The 14050-nt window shown below is 38.9% G+C and overlaps 1 protein-coding gene across 5 annotated transcripts in view; it reads right to left on the bottom strand.

Moving 5' to 3' along the window:
* Window positions 1-712: 712 nt before the first annotated feature.
* nAChRalpha6 (nicotinic acetylcholine receptor alpha6) overlaps window positions 713-14050 on the bottom strand; it is a 99001-nt gene continuing 85663 nt past the window's right edge. For 3 of the 5 annotated variants that reach the window (XM_044395253.2, XM_044395252.2, XM_044395249.2), the window contains 5 exons: window positions 6663-6749; window positions 2518-2627; window positions 2234-2448; window positions 1985-2158; window positions 713-1265 (listed from right to left, as the gene is read on the bottom strand). In XM_044395253.2, coding sequence (XP_044251188.1) covers window positions 1181-1265; window positions 1985-2158; window positions 2234-2448; window positions 2518-2627; window positions 6663-6749 — 671 coding nt within the window. In that variant the 3' untranslated portion in view covers window positions 713-1180. Of the gene's footprint in view, window positions 1266-1984; window positions 2159-2233; window positions 2449-2517; window positions 2628-6662; window positions 6750-11617; window positions 11813-12180; window positions 12257-13543; window positions 13954-14050 lie in introns of those variants that run through there. The other 2 variants (XM_070211867.1, XM_044395247.2) reach the window with 2 other exon arrangements.

Genomic DNA, 14050 nt, shown 5'->3' with positions numbered 1-14050 from the left:
TATGTATGTATATATAGACCTTTGTTAATATCCATTATTATGTGTCAGTTTGTTACCATTTACAATCTATCTCCCCAACAACTCTTTGAAAGCGTTCCAAAATATGAAAAAACAATATGGCATTATATTAAAAGTGAGAGTGTAATCGAAACGGATTGCATACGACTGAAAGTAAGCTTTCGCAAAAGTTTTTTCATTGGGATCATATTTTGTTTGCAAACTGGAATGAAGGAAATCAAACAAAATATTGTTGGTCCACGTGATCCCGAAATGAAAACAGAAAGGGAAAATATTAAAGCTCGAAAGTGCAGACAACAAAGGGTCATCAGACCATAACGTATACCCCTTAACCTTCTGTCCTTCTGTCGTCCTCCTGCTTTCCTCATGTCCTACGAATAAATGGTTTCGTTCCCTTGTTTTTGCATTTGTCAATTAAGTGCTTCAGTGTCGGTGTGTCTCTGTACGTGAGTGTGTTGCCATTTTAAATACATATCTAATGTCTCATAGGAACAATCTCTTACATATATATATATATAATATATCTTAGATGTAGGTGTGTGTGTGTGTCTGTCATCTGTTCATCATCTTACATAAATTATAACAACTCAGCATATTAATTAACTTATAACTCTGTTATTGTACATACAATTACCTACATGTATGTGAGTCGGTGTCTGTGTTTGTGGGCATACACATGTAACCCTTGTGTGTCCTGTCCCGCGATGTTGTCCTTCTCGTCCTGCTCCTCCTTGTGCTCCTCCAACTTCTCCATTTTCTTTTGGCTATTCCTATGCAAATTTTTGTTTCGCATCTTGTTGTTTGCTTAATTCTTATAATTTTGTGTGTATGTGAGTGTAGCTTACTTAACACTTTTTTCGGTTCTTGTACGGCAGTAATTTTTGCTTTTTTGTTTGGTTTGTCCATAAAATATTTTTTAGTACATGATTTTGTCTCGTTTCTGTTTTTTCATTCTTGCGACATTTTCTTTGCTCTTTGTTTTTACTTAAAAATGTAATTAACAATTTTTTATTTGTATTATTTTTTTGTAGTTTTTTTCTTTTTTTGCTTTGTTTTGAAGCAGCTTTGCTAGTTTTTGGTTTTTCAAAAAGAACTTAACTAGGCATCTCCCATCTGCGTGATGTTTCCATATCCGTAGCTTAATTGTCTAATTCGAGCGTCCTTATTGCACGATTATATGCGGAGCCGATAGCAGCACAGTAACCGTTGCAATAATCGTAAAGAGCGTGAAAACAATTAAACAAAATCTGTGGAGTAGAAGAGCAGGCAGAGCATTAGCAAACAATTCAGCAGGGCCTCCAAACAAAATGGCGTCCGACCGGTAGTCTCTAGTCGGCCATCTTTCAATATTTGCGCCACGTGTATGGGTGAGTTTGTGTGTGTGCATCCGTGAGGGACACGTCTGTGTGCGTTCATTCCGCCGGAAGTCGTGTGGCCTAATTGTTTGACTTGCCAGGCGGGCGGCTGTCGAAAGCTGCCGGCTCTCGTTCAATAAGTTCACACCCATTCGCGAGTACACGTCTTGAAGTTCATAATCATGATAGCCATTGCGAATGGATAATGAATTTGTGGTTGGGAATTAGCTGAAGACCAAACGTAGCTATACGTCTATTAAGTTTACAAACTTCTTTGGAATGATCTTAATGATTTTTAAATTCTCCAAAATAGTTATCCTATCTATTTTTACAAGAACTTTTAAAAGATTATTTGATTTATTAATAAGCTCGAAAGTAATATAAAAGGTAATATGCTCAAAATTGCACAGGTTTACTTTTCCAAAAGTCCCCTATCAAGAACCTATGTATATTTGGATGTTCTAAAATATATAATCTTATTTTCTCCCTTAAAAATTTTAGATTTCGCTGCCAAACAAATTAAATCGAAAACCAAAGATTATATTTCAGACTTGGTCAGTTCGAAGTTCATCCCATTGCATTAATTCAATAATTATATTAAAATGTGTTACCTATCCACAACCATTGCCGCGAACTTCCAATCGCCAATCAATTCCGCTTCGTCGTCGGCTTTGCGCATGCGCGCCGTAATAAATTGCAATTCTTTGAGAATTAAATGAAGATCTTTGTGATTGCAGCCGATGGCCGTGTGGTGCTCCTCCACCGTTGTTGGTCGGCCAAAGCTACTGCAGAGGGGCATTTTCAAGGAAGGGTTAATCCAAATCACAATCCGCCTATCATAATTCAAGTGAAAAACTTACGCCGACGAACCGATGGCGGTCTGTGAGCCCGATATTGTGTGCCGAAAGTCGTCGTCAATGTCGAGGACATTGGCCAACAGGGACTTGGAGGAGCGCTCCTTCAGCTCCAGCTCCTTCATGCGATTGCTTAACAGTATTGTTTTGCGAGTGATCTTGCGGCCGGGTCGACCCATCCGCAAGATCCAGGGCAGCCATTGTAGGAAAACGGATTTGATCTGGGAACGGAAAGCGAGTTAACCAAAAATCAGGCGATAAACGGTGGGCTGGTGAAATGATTGACTCACCCACGGTGGCATCTCGTGGATGTCCGCTGTGCGATGGTGATAGTTGAGCACCACTACTGTCAGCACCACCGACGATGCGACCATGAACATGATGCAGTTGAAGTAGGTGCCTATATTGAGGTGGTGCGTTTGTTTTTTTTTTGGGATAGCGAGATGCGAGTTGCGAGTTGCGGTTTGTGGGGTGAACAGAGAGCAGAGAAAAAACCTATATTAGAGTGGTGCTCCGGGGACTCTTCAAATCATCAAAACACTAAGAACAAAAGCTCGAAATAATAATTTACAAAAATAGTACAACATTACTTTAGTTTAGCTTCATGTCATGAAAGACTTTGGTTAGATTTACGATTAGAGAAAGTAGCGTAATCAAAATTACTGTGTTGTTACAATGCTGTGACTATGGTACTTTACTCTATATTACGTATTTACGTTGCGGATGCCACTAAGTAATGTTCATTAACTAATGAAAGCCACTACTTTTGATGTTTATTCAACACTTTTAGGTTTCATTCTTCATCATGCAGTTTAGTGTAAACTGTTTTGACTGGGGATCATGCGTGGTTTTGGCTTTAAGAATCGAAGACGAAATTTGAGCAAAGGACAGTAAAATCAATGTATTCAAATTCTTTTTTCAAAAGATTATTTTTACCAACAAAATTCTTTATTAAATATAATGAAATAAGATTTATTTTTGGGACAAATTTTCTTGAATTTCACTGTTCCTTGCTCCTTCTACTCTAATAAAATACGATTAGCAAGCAATTTTGGTGTGGGCTGGGTTCATCGGTTTTCTGTGTCTGGGTTAGTAATTTTCAACTTGTTCTAAAGAATGCTGGGAATCGATATTTTAATTGCTTCGGCGAACGGATTATGTGTTTGCAATTGATTTAACGTTTCTGCAGTTTACTGTATGCTCTCTGAATATTTAATAACGATTTAATAGTCGGTTTAATTAGTTCATTGTTTTGAGTAGGCTTTTGATACTTGGGTATGAGGAACAAGGCCTATTGGCTAATTATTGGCGATAACCTATAGCGTAGAAATAAATATGTACATAGCATTTCCGGTTTGCGGGTGGGTGGATAGGCAAAGCAAATACACCCTCAGACGCAAAATCGGAAACGGAACAGGGATAGAATCAAGTGTGGTTATCGTGTTAGTTGGAGCTTGTCTCAGAGTCAAAGAGGTTCAGCCAAAAGTCTAAAGAAGCAGAGGTTGTTCGGTTGGGTTCGGGTTAGTTTTCGGGTTCGGGCTTGGGTTCCAAAAATACTTTTGGTTCATCATCTGCATCCGTGTTTATCCAGCTGGACTTGGATCATGCTCTCCATCGCTTAACATTCGGTTACCTACTTTAGTCGGTCTAGTTTGATTTTTACAAGATTCACTTTGATTTTTAGCGCAAACTTTCGTTATCTCTAAAGAGTACTTTGTACAATCGTTTTTTGTTTTGATATTCATTTTTCTTTGATTTATCAGCTAAAAGAGAGAAAAGTTTTGGTTGTTTTTAAAGCTCTAGAATTTAAATTTAGTTTGGTTGGATGTTGATAGTTTTTTTTTTTTTGGTTTGTTTTTTCGAAATGATAAACTCAAAGTTACAAACGAGTCAATTGAAAGTTCGAATACCTAAGAGCGGTACTGCTTCGCTGGTTTTCGTAATGACATTGCCGACCAGCAGGGAGAAAACTGTTTGCGACAGTAGGATAGTGACACCTGCAAAATATTTTGTCAAATTTGGTCAGATCTCGTGTGTATGTGGATCGGGAGGAGTCTCGTAAATCGCCACCGTTCTTGTCGTCCAGCAGTTCGGTCTTCGGTGTCTTTTGGTTTTTGATTTAGTGGGGAGTCAGGATTGGGAAACGGAGACGAGCTCTGCGATCTTCGACCGGTGCTCGCCTCCAAAGAAGCTTCGGAGTTAGACTAAATGATATTTTTTGGCTGAACCTTCTCGCAGAGAACACAACCCAACAACTTAGCACACAAGACCGCCCGGATTTCGGGCATATTTTGATATTTATTCGATGTTTGATTGTTGGTGGTGGGGGTGCATTCCAAGTGGACAGTTGATATTCTTATCTGTTATCTGTAAGCAAACGAATCCGCGACCCATTTCAACAAACAAACAAAACAAGCGGTTCTCAACGAAATGATATTTTTGCAATACCAGTTATGATATAATCGAGCGATCAGTATTTACATAAGACATTATTCAATTGGATTTCAGTTTGAGTTCTCAAAAAGGTTCTCGAGCAAAAAATATCATTCCGAGAAATGGGTCAAACAGTATATCGAAGGTGAGTTCGCATAGAGGTGGGATATACATATGTTATGGGGAATTCGGGGGGGGGGGGTGGCACAGACAATAGCTAAGAAAGTTAAGTTAAAGTAGCGTGTGTGGGTGGATTCTTGTGGGTGGTGGGTGGTTCGTGGGTGGTGGGCAGTTGGTGGGTGGTCGTGGTCATGACTGAGAGTTTCCTGTGTGACGGGTGAGCGAGCGATAACGATAACGATAACGAGAACGAGCTTCAAGATGGTGACAGTACTCATGGGCAAACCGAGGGTGAAAAATAAATCTTCTTATTTGTGACGGTGATGGTGGCGCAATGCAAAATTCGATTATCTATTCATGGACGAGTGAGGTGGGTGGCGTGGTGATAGTGATAGTGAGAGTGAGAGAACCAAATCAAACACAAATCAAAGCTGTTAGCAAAAAAGTCAAATCATACAATACAAGACAAAAAACTTCTTTCTTTCTTTTCTTTAATTGATTTCATTCTTTATTTTCTTTTCGGTTGAGTGTCTGTGACGACGACATCATTTAGCATCTATGCGCCTTCGTTTTCTTTTCACAAGTATTATCCCAAACTCACTTGCATTGAAATCTGTCTCATAAGTATCTTTTGTAATTACATATGGGTTGAAATTAAGGGAGTGGCGGTTTGAACGAAGCGAAAAGAGTACAAGCAAGGTGTACTGCAATACATAACAGTTATTATATAGTTCGGATATATTGTATACATAATCGTATATATTTATTTTTGCACAAGTTGAATAATTACAGAAGGAACTGGCCAAGGCGACGCTTCAATGCACTAGATAAAGTATGAAATTTAAATTTTGGAAAGCATTTGTTTGAATTGATTAGGAATGGAAGTAAATCTAGTACATCATTATTGCATCGCCGGCTTAGTTCAGGGAATTGAGTATATATATTGAAGGGAATTCGATCGATCATTGGTGCGGCCTCGTTGAAACTTCAACGAGGCTGTGTGGAAGAAATTGAAGAAATTGAGAAAGTGGAAACGGAAGTGGAGGAAGTATAGATCGGAAGTACATATAGATAACGATAGCATTTAAAAGACTGCCCTAACTTGTGTTCTTTGCTGGCTAGCTGGGGATTTGTTGTTCATCTAGATTGACTTGAATAAGAAGCAAACCAAAAAGACTGTTGATTGTTCAAATGAATATAGTAGGATATAGGCATAGTGATAGAGAGAGAGCGAGAGAGAGATAGAGGCAACAGAAGATAGTATGATCAACTAAGAAACTGCTTCGATATATATTGATATATATTGGTATTCGTATTTGATATTATAACTTCAACTTCAGAACGATTCAGAAGATAGGGTGGGACAGAGAGAACGAGTTGGAACGAGTTAGAATTGAGTTGGTTTAGTTTGGTTTGGTTTAGTTAAGTTAGTAAGTACTTAGCAAAGTTGTTGTAATTAGTAAACATAGTACGACGTACACAAATAACATTTAACAACTTTTGTCACTTTTAGATATTGTTTGACTTGGTTGGTTAGACTAATACTTTATTTAAGTTTAAGTTCGGTTTGGTTTCGGTTTCGGTTTCTTTTTGGCTTTGGTTTGTTTGGGGATTATATATGCGAACAATTTAGCAATGTGTGTGAGTAATATAATCGTAATAGATATGTATATATATAGGTAACAACAATAACAATAATATTCATGAATATATATATGTAGTTACATATATATGTATATATGCGGCGATATATACATATATATATCTTAGGCGTGTTCGTGTAAATCATATTAAGTACTTTTTTAATTATTCTTTGGTTTTGTTTTGACAAATTTGAATATATATTTGCATTTGGTAAGTATGTTTTAAATGCAATCGCTACCTAACAAGGGGATTGCATCAGATACTTGGGGCAATGTCTCAGCTACAAGGTTGAGAAACACTGTGAGCGATAGAAGAATTGTAACTCCTGAAACAAAAGAATTTCGTTTTCGTTTTGAAAAATACAATAACAACCACACAAAAACAAATGACACAATCAAAATGGAAATCAAAAAGCGTACGTTTATGTATGTTCTCAGTGTATCTGTGGTATCCTTGGTGGCGTGTGTTCGTGTATTCGTGTATATCGTAGACATATCGAGGACTTCGGGGAGGTATGTGGGTTCAGTAGTTGGGCAGTATAGGTTCGGTATCTTTGTATCTGTTCGAGGTTGGGTTTTCCGCAGCGCCTTTCGGGCCGAATAAGTTTCGGATTGGAGATTGAAGATGGGAGATTTTTCTTTTTTGGCTATTTAGAATTAGCATTTATCGGTTGTTTCATTGATCTTGATCTCTGAATGAAGTGTGCTTTAGTGTGGATGAGTATATGCCTGAGTATGCTGCGAACTCAAAAATCGAATCGGGTCCAACAGAAATCGGGTTCTGGAAGGGCAAAGGGGGCAGGGGGAGGGCCAAAGTTATATACAAATATATATAAAATGGAGGAGGAGAGCTCTTTCAAAGTTGACCCGCCTCGAGATGGTCCAAGGTTAAATCTCTGAAGGTATTTCCCCTTTTATGTCGCTTAGAACGGACAGAATGGGCGCAAAATGTTCACGAGTATTAATCTTTTTTTACAAAAAAACATCTCAACTTTCCAAGAGCTTTGTGGTTAGAGGGGCATCCTTCCAACTTTGACCCATTAGTATGGCAAAGGAGGGACAGGAAAAACTTTAAAAGTAGCGCAAGTTTTTCTTGGTCTCAGAATATTTGTAAATTGAACTCGAAGTCGACTGAAGACGAGGCCCCTCCGACTCAACCCCCTTTTACACTTGCGCTACGTGTTGCCAATTTGCCACGCCCACATGGGCGCCCCATTTAATTTGCTACGTGCCGCGAAGAAAGAGACGAAGAATCCGCGGCTAAATGGGCGTTAAGAAGGGAATTTTGCACATGGCATGCAAATGATTTGGCAAGACTGCTTTCTGGAGGTTTGGAAGGGCGGTTTATTCGGTTTCGGAACGGGTTAATATAGATTTAGATACATGACATAATATGAACGCATGATGGGCTCGACATCATGAACGATACGATATTATGTGGAGTTGCAACTCTACCATCTGATCAAATGGATCTGCATAAATGCAAGTTCAAATGTTGCTTCGATTTTGGTTTCGTTTAGGGTTTATCGTTTAGGTGGAGATTCGTTTAGCGCTACGGTTCTATATGGTTCGAGGGTTCGGTTTAGATGCCAGGAGTTTACGGGTTGCAAATGACTGGTTTTTGCGTTTTTTTGCGATTTATATATAGATACATTTCCAGGTTGTTGAGAGCAAGAGGAGCTAGATTAGATTGGTGTTGTTAGTGGTTGGGGTTTTGGTTTCGGTTTGGTTGGGTTGTTGGTGTGAGAATTCGATTCGTTTCTTGCGAGCAATTGGGTGCAAGTTCAAGTAGCTCTTGCCGGAACAAGAAGGAGAGAGATATAGTAGCTATATGGATATTGGCAAACTGGTATATATACTGAAAGAGCGAGAGCGAAAGAGGTTTAAGACGGGTGTTGAGAAGGTGTAAAGCGTTGGATTGCTTTCGGATCTAGCCTCTTTTTAATTTTTTTTTTTTTTTTTTTTTTTGTTTTTTTTTTTTGGAATAGCATGCGCTCGTGTGGCGGCGTTTGACAAAAGTTCTGGTTGTTCTTTTCGTGGGTGGTTCGGTGGTGGTGTTCTTGTTCTTGTTGGGGGCCAGTGGTTTTTGGTGGTTCGGTGTACTTACGTCTGTTCAGCGTGTTGTCTATTTACAGTGTTCGGTATTGTGGGTGATCGGTGTCGAAATTGATATATATATATATAGTAGTCATATGGTTAAAATAGATGCTTAGTGTCGGGGGCAGCCCTGGATGACTGACCCAAAAGGCTCATTTGTACAGCTCTAGCGATACAAAGTCATAGGTTAAGCTATACCTACCGCGAGGCCTCTACGGTAACAGGATTCGTGTGCTCAGGGGAGGTACGAGTATGATAAGCTCTGGCCTAGCTAGCTATTCCTCTCTACCAAGCCAAGTATCAAAGTGTCGTCATATACAAACCTCTACGAGGGTTTCCCTAGTCACTAACTTAAAGTCACTAACTACAAAAACTCTTCATGGCAGAATTCCGAGGTCTCTGTTGTCGGCTATTTCAATTGACATTCGATTTGTTCAAAGAGAAAGGGGCGGAAGGCCGTTGGAACTCCCGGGGACTGACAGCAACAGTGCGGGACGTGAGTGTAAGTGCATTTGGTACGCTTCTTTGGCACTCTGCATCTCTGACCTCAACTGCGGCTGCCTGCCCTCGAGCCCAATCACACTATACAGCAATCCTTCCACCACTTTCACTCTTGTTCTATTTATGGTTTGTTGATGTTTTTGTCTGACCAGACCAAGAAAGTACTACCAAATACCGAATAGCAAAAAAAAAAAAGATGAAAAAATGGAAAACTGGTTAACTCAGCTGTTGGGCTTTTTGTAAGTTAGTTAGTTGGTTTTTTTTTGTTTTGTTGCTGGTGTGCTGTTTCTTTTTGGCTTTGGTCTCTCTCCTATTTTTTTTCTGTTTCTTTTTTTGGTAGCGAAAAAAGGTGGTTCGTTGGATTCTTTATAGTTTTTCTCTTTAGATATTCGTGTATATATACATTTGTGGCTAGATTTAAAATACATTTTCTTTAATTGCATTTCTGTCTACGTTTTTGATGCGGTTTTTGAAATGCTGCAATGCTTTCAGAGTCGGGATGATGTGGGAGGGGGAGGACTCGTCCTAGTGTGTTTATGAGGCGAGGACACACTAAGGACAAGCTTATTTACAGGATGATCGGGGTTACGCGATTCAGATTGGGTTTATATATTTGCAACATTGGTAGGGGTGGCAGGCTAAGAACTGAAGAGATCAACGAAACGATACGATCGTAACAAAGGGATCAGCTAGAGGCACACGTAGATAAGCAAACGAATCCAACAAACAATCGAACAAACGAAGCAACAACCAAACGACAAAAATAACTCAGGAACCGATTATATAGGACTGCTTATTTTTTTTTTTTGTTTTTTTTTTCTTTTTGGGCAAACACAGCAAAATCGAAACGAAAAACTCTCTTAATCGTATTTGTACTTGTAGCTGTGGCTGTAATTGTGGCAGTAATTGTGATTGTGATTGTGGCTGTGATTGGACTAGTGATGTGTGTGTGCGTGTGTTTGTCGTGTGGTCAAATACCAATTATGTCAAAGCTATCGGAGACCCCGAGGTAACCAGATGGGATTGATTAGTTAGCAAAAAGTATTACAAAAGACTGGCAAAACCATGAACTAAGGTTAGTTGGAAAACCAAGAGAAAAAAGCTTAGGAAAGAGAGATATAGAGAGAGAGAGAGAAAGGAATCCTCGGGCTCGACTTGAGTACTTTACATGGTACTTGGAAAGGAGAGGTTCAGTGTTGGTTCTGTGTTGGCTGTGGTTCGTGTTCGGGGTTAACATATAGTACGTGTGGCTAGTCTATCCGACATCCAGTTGTTCGGTGGTTGAACACGAAGTGAGAGTCCAGAGAGTACAGAGAGATATAGATAGATCTATGGCAAACATACGGAGAGTTAGGAGTTATTGATCATTCCTCATTCGTGTGAAGGTGTTCCGGAGTGTTTCGGTGTGTGGGTTTCCGGGCTTTCGGGTGTTTTATATTGGGTGTGAGGCAGAAGGCAGTTACAGAAGTGTTGAGAGCTAAGTTAATTGGTATTTCGTATTCGTTTCTGATCGGTATCTTTTGTTAGTATTCGTATTCGTGGCTTGGTTTTTGGTTTTAGTTTTAGATGTTTTTTTTTTTTTTTTCGTTTCTCAGTTCATTGCACTACTGTAGCAAAACTAATGATTAACTAAAAACAGCATTAGCACAGCACGACTTTCTGTTCGCCACAGTTAGTAGTGGTCGATGGATCGACCGGTCGACCGATCGGTCCGTACTTTAAGCTATAGCGGTTTAATTAGCGTGTGTGTGTACCTATAAGAGGAACAGCGTCCGACGTTGTCGGCATGGACTCGGCGACAAGGTTTAGAAATACTGTTAATGATAGTAGTATAGTTACGCCTGCAACAAGAGATACAATAAATATAAAACGCAATTTAAATCAAAGTCGAACGCAAAACACATCGGAAAACTGAAAGACCAAGTATACATAATAAGATTTATCATTAGTATTTATCGAGAAATTAGGAGATCTTTTACACATTTTACTCATCGGCTTTAGGTTTTTACTTTACTCCTTTATTTGGGATGGGTTGTTCATGGAGTTTAATAGGGGGGTATTTATTTAATCTTTGCACGGGTCAGCAGGAACTTTTAGTTTATTTTAATAGCACAAGATGAGTGTTTCCGTTTTGTAATTATATGATCTATATAATTTTGTGGTATTTTATTCAATTTTCAAAAAGAAAACACTCGTTGATTTTTTTGTTTTATTAAATTAGTTTTACTTTAGTTTAAAACTGAACAGAGAACATGCATAGACTGACTATCGTTAGAAGCAGCGTTGAATACGTAGATTTTAAGGGGATTAAGGGTTTATCTTTGATCATTAAATCCAGCTAAGCCTCATTTCGCTACCCTCGCTGCTTGACCTCACCGAACTCGTTAACCTGACGGGCCTAACTAACTAACTCAGACATCTATGCATATAAGGATTCGAACTTGGAAATTTTGGAACAGGGGCAGTTTCACCGCTGAAAAAACTCACAAAATTCATTTAGAAAGTTGGATAATACAGTTCAGATCGGTTCATAAGTACATTGGTATGATAAAGTGGTTCTGTGTCTGGACGAAGGCAACTCGGTTGGCATACTCACCCAGCGTCAGCTTTTCGCCCGAGTCCGGCGGCAATGTGAAGCCCAAGAGGGCCATCGATGAGATTAGCACACATGGCACGATTAAATTGAAAAAATAATATAATGTACGGCGACGTATTTGTATAGTAAAGGTGATATCGACATATGGTTCTGGGCAGCAGGCGTAGACTATCGTATTCTTCTTTCCCGGCATGGCTGAACGATAAAATTGGATTAGTAAGCTTCGGGCAAGGATGTTTTGGATCGAGACAGAGACACAAACATAGATACGTATACAGACACAAAGACACACGTATGTACAACAGATTTTTTACAGATTTGTCTTGCGATCGAGATCGCAAATTTATGTACAATCGTAAAACTAGATATAAAAGAAAATAAAGAGCTACGCAAATCATAACGGTCTATGAAGCAATTTTTCGGTTTCGCAGGCAATGTGGTAAATAATAATGAAATGCGATTTATTTTGCAATTGAGGCAATGCTGATAAGACATTTACAAATGACAACGATCAAACGAAATAACAGTTAGAGAAATAAGCATAATGAGGTTTGTTTACTAACCAAGCAAGTACCACTCGCCATTTGTTATGAAATCGGAAAGATCCCCTCCATCTTCGGAATTCAAAACCAAATCCAACTGATTTTCAAACGATATTTTGTATTGTTTTTTTTTTCATGGGTATTCACAGAGAATGGAAATCAATTTGCAGTGGGCAAATCAATTTTTACATATTGTTTTTTTTTTTTTTTGGTTGGTTGGAAATTGAGTTTTGAGTTTGAGTTTTTGTATTTTTAATTGGAGAAAGAGAACATTGGAGATTTTAGTTTGTTGTTGAATTTTGTTAAGAGTTTTTACAATAAGCCACATTGATACAACATTTATGTACAGATATAGCATGTGTTCGAGGTGTACGAAAGAGAGAGATAGAGAGCGAGCAAAATATAGAATTTGTATTTTTTCATTTCTTTTGAGATTGGTTTGTTAATATCTTGTGGGTGCAAAGTACGTGGGAAATAAAGCGCTGTAAATTAAAGTTGTTCTCAAAACTTCACTTTGAGTAGGTTGTAAATGTGTAGGTAATTTTTTTGTTGACTTTCATTAAGAGTCTTTACGTCGTCCAAAAATATTCGCCTGTTGCTGTTTTATTTTGGGCGTGGTTTTGCCTGCTACCATGCAAAATAGTTGAAACTTCTGAAGTTCTCTGCGGTGAAAGATTCTAGTTTCCACACATGATTCCGTTTTGGGAGACAATCTACGAAGCTCAACCGAACTCTTCCAACACTGGCGAAAGGTCAGTGTTGAAAGCGGTTGCCATTTGAGCTGAGCTCATCGTGTGCGTGTGGGCATAAAATATTCAATTCCAGAAATCTTCTGAGCTCTGAATATTTCAGCCGACACACTGGACCTCTTACAGTTCAGTGTTGTTAACAACACTGCGATCTTTTGGTTTTGTAATTCGCAAAAACGCAAAGAATTGTTCGACATGAGGTTTACGAACGAACAAATCATAAACTAGAAGATAGATCGGGTGGATAGATAGATAGAAAGATAGACTGAGATAGAGAGATAGAAGTTTGGAAAAGCATATAAACGAAATTACAAATCCGTCCTAACCCTATCAGTTATCCTACACTCTCTACACTTTTCCTATGGCTACAGTCAACTCTCGACAGTTTGAACCTCCCTCGCGTGCTCGCTCGTGCGTGAATCTCGTGATTGGCAGAAGCGTGATTGTGCTCGAGTTGAAATGTGTTGGAGTTTCGGGTGTTAGTGTGGTGTCAGTGTGACTTATGTGATGTGGTGTAGCCTAGTGTAGCCAGCGTTCACTGTACTATTGGAACTTAGTTGCTGTTGGTTACTGGTTACTGTTTACTGTTTGCTTGATCTTGCTTTGTGTGTATTTTTTGTCGATTGCCACTTTACCTGATTTCCATCGTAAGTCCAACTACCGAATTTCATTTCGCAATGTTGGTCATCAAATGGGAACCACGTGATGTCTATTGCATGTGCTCTTGAAGATACCAGGGGGCACGTACAGACAACTGCCGTTATGTTTGACCACAATGTTGGTGTGATACGTGCCATCGAATCCCTCATCCGCGCTAGATTATTGTACAATTTGTTTTAATGGATTATTGTCTCGATCGATTGGTTGTGTTATTCGCTTATCAAGTTACTAATCTGTTCGATTTGTTCGTTATAATTTCTTCTTTTTCTTTTGCATTTTATAGTTGTTGAATATTTGATCAGTTCTTCGCTTAGTTATTTGTGACTTGCGCTTTGATTTGTCATTTTCTTGTTTCATAAGCTACTAAAAATGTTTTTTGTTTTTTGGACTGCTAGAGCTGGGAATTTTCAGGGAATATATCTAAACTGGGGATCCATTGAGGGGATTTTGTGTTCGGGTTGTTGTTCTGGTTGTGTGTTGTT

This window comes from Drosophila takahashii, chromosome 2L (genome assembly GCF_030179915.1).
Source record: "Drosophila takahashii strain IR98-3 E-12201 chromosome 2L, DtakHiC1v2, whole genome shotgun sequence".
Classification (NCBI taxonomy): Eukaryota; Metazoa; Arthropoda; class Insecta; order Diptera; family Drosophilidae; genus Drosophila; species Drosophila takahashii.
The sequence above is the reverse complement of the archived record's forward strand: the minus strand, read 5'-3'. Positions and strand labels throughout refer to the sequence as shown.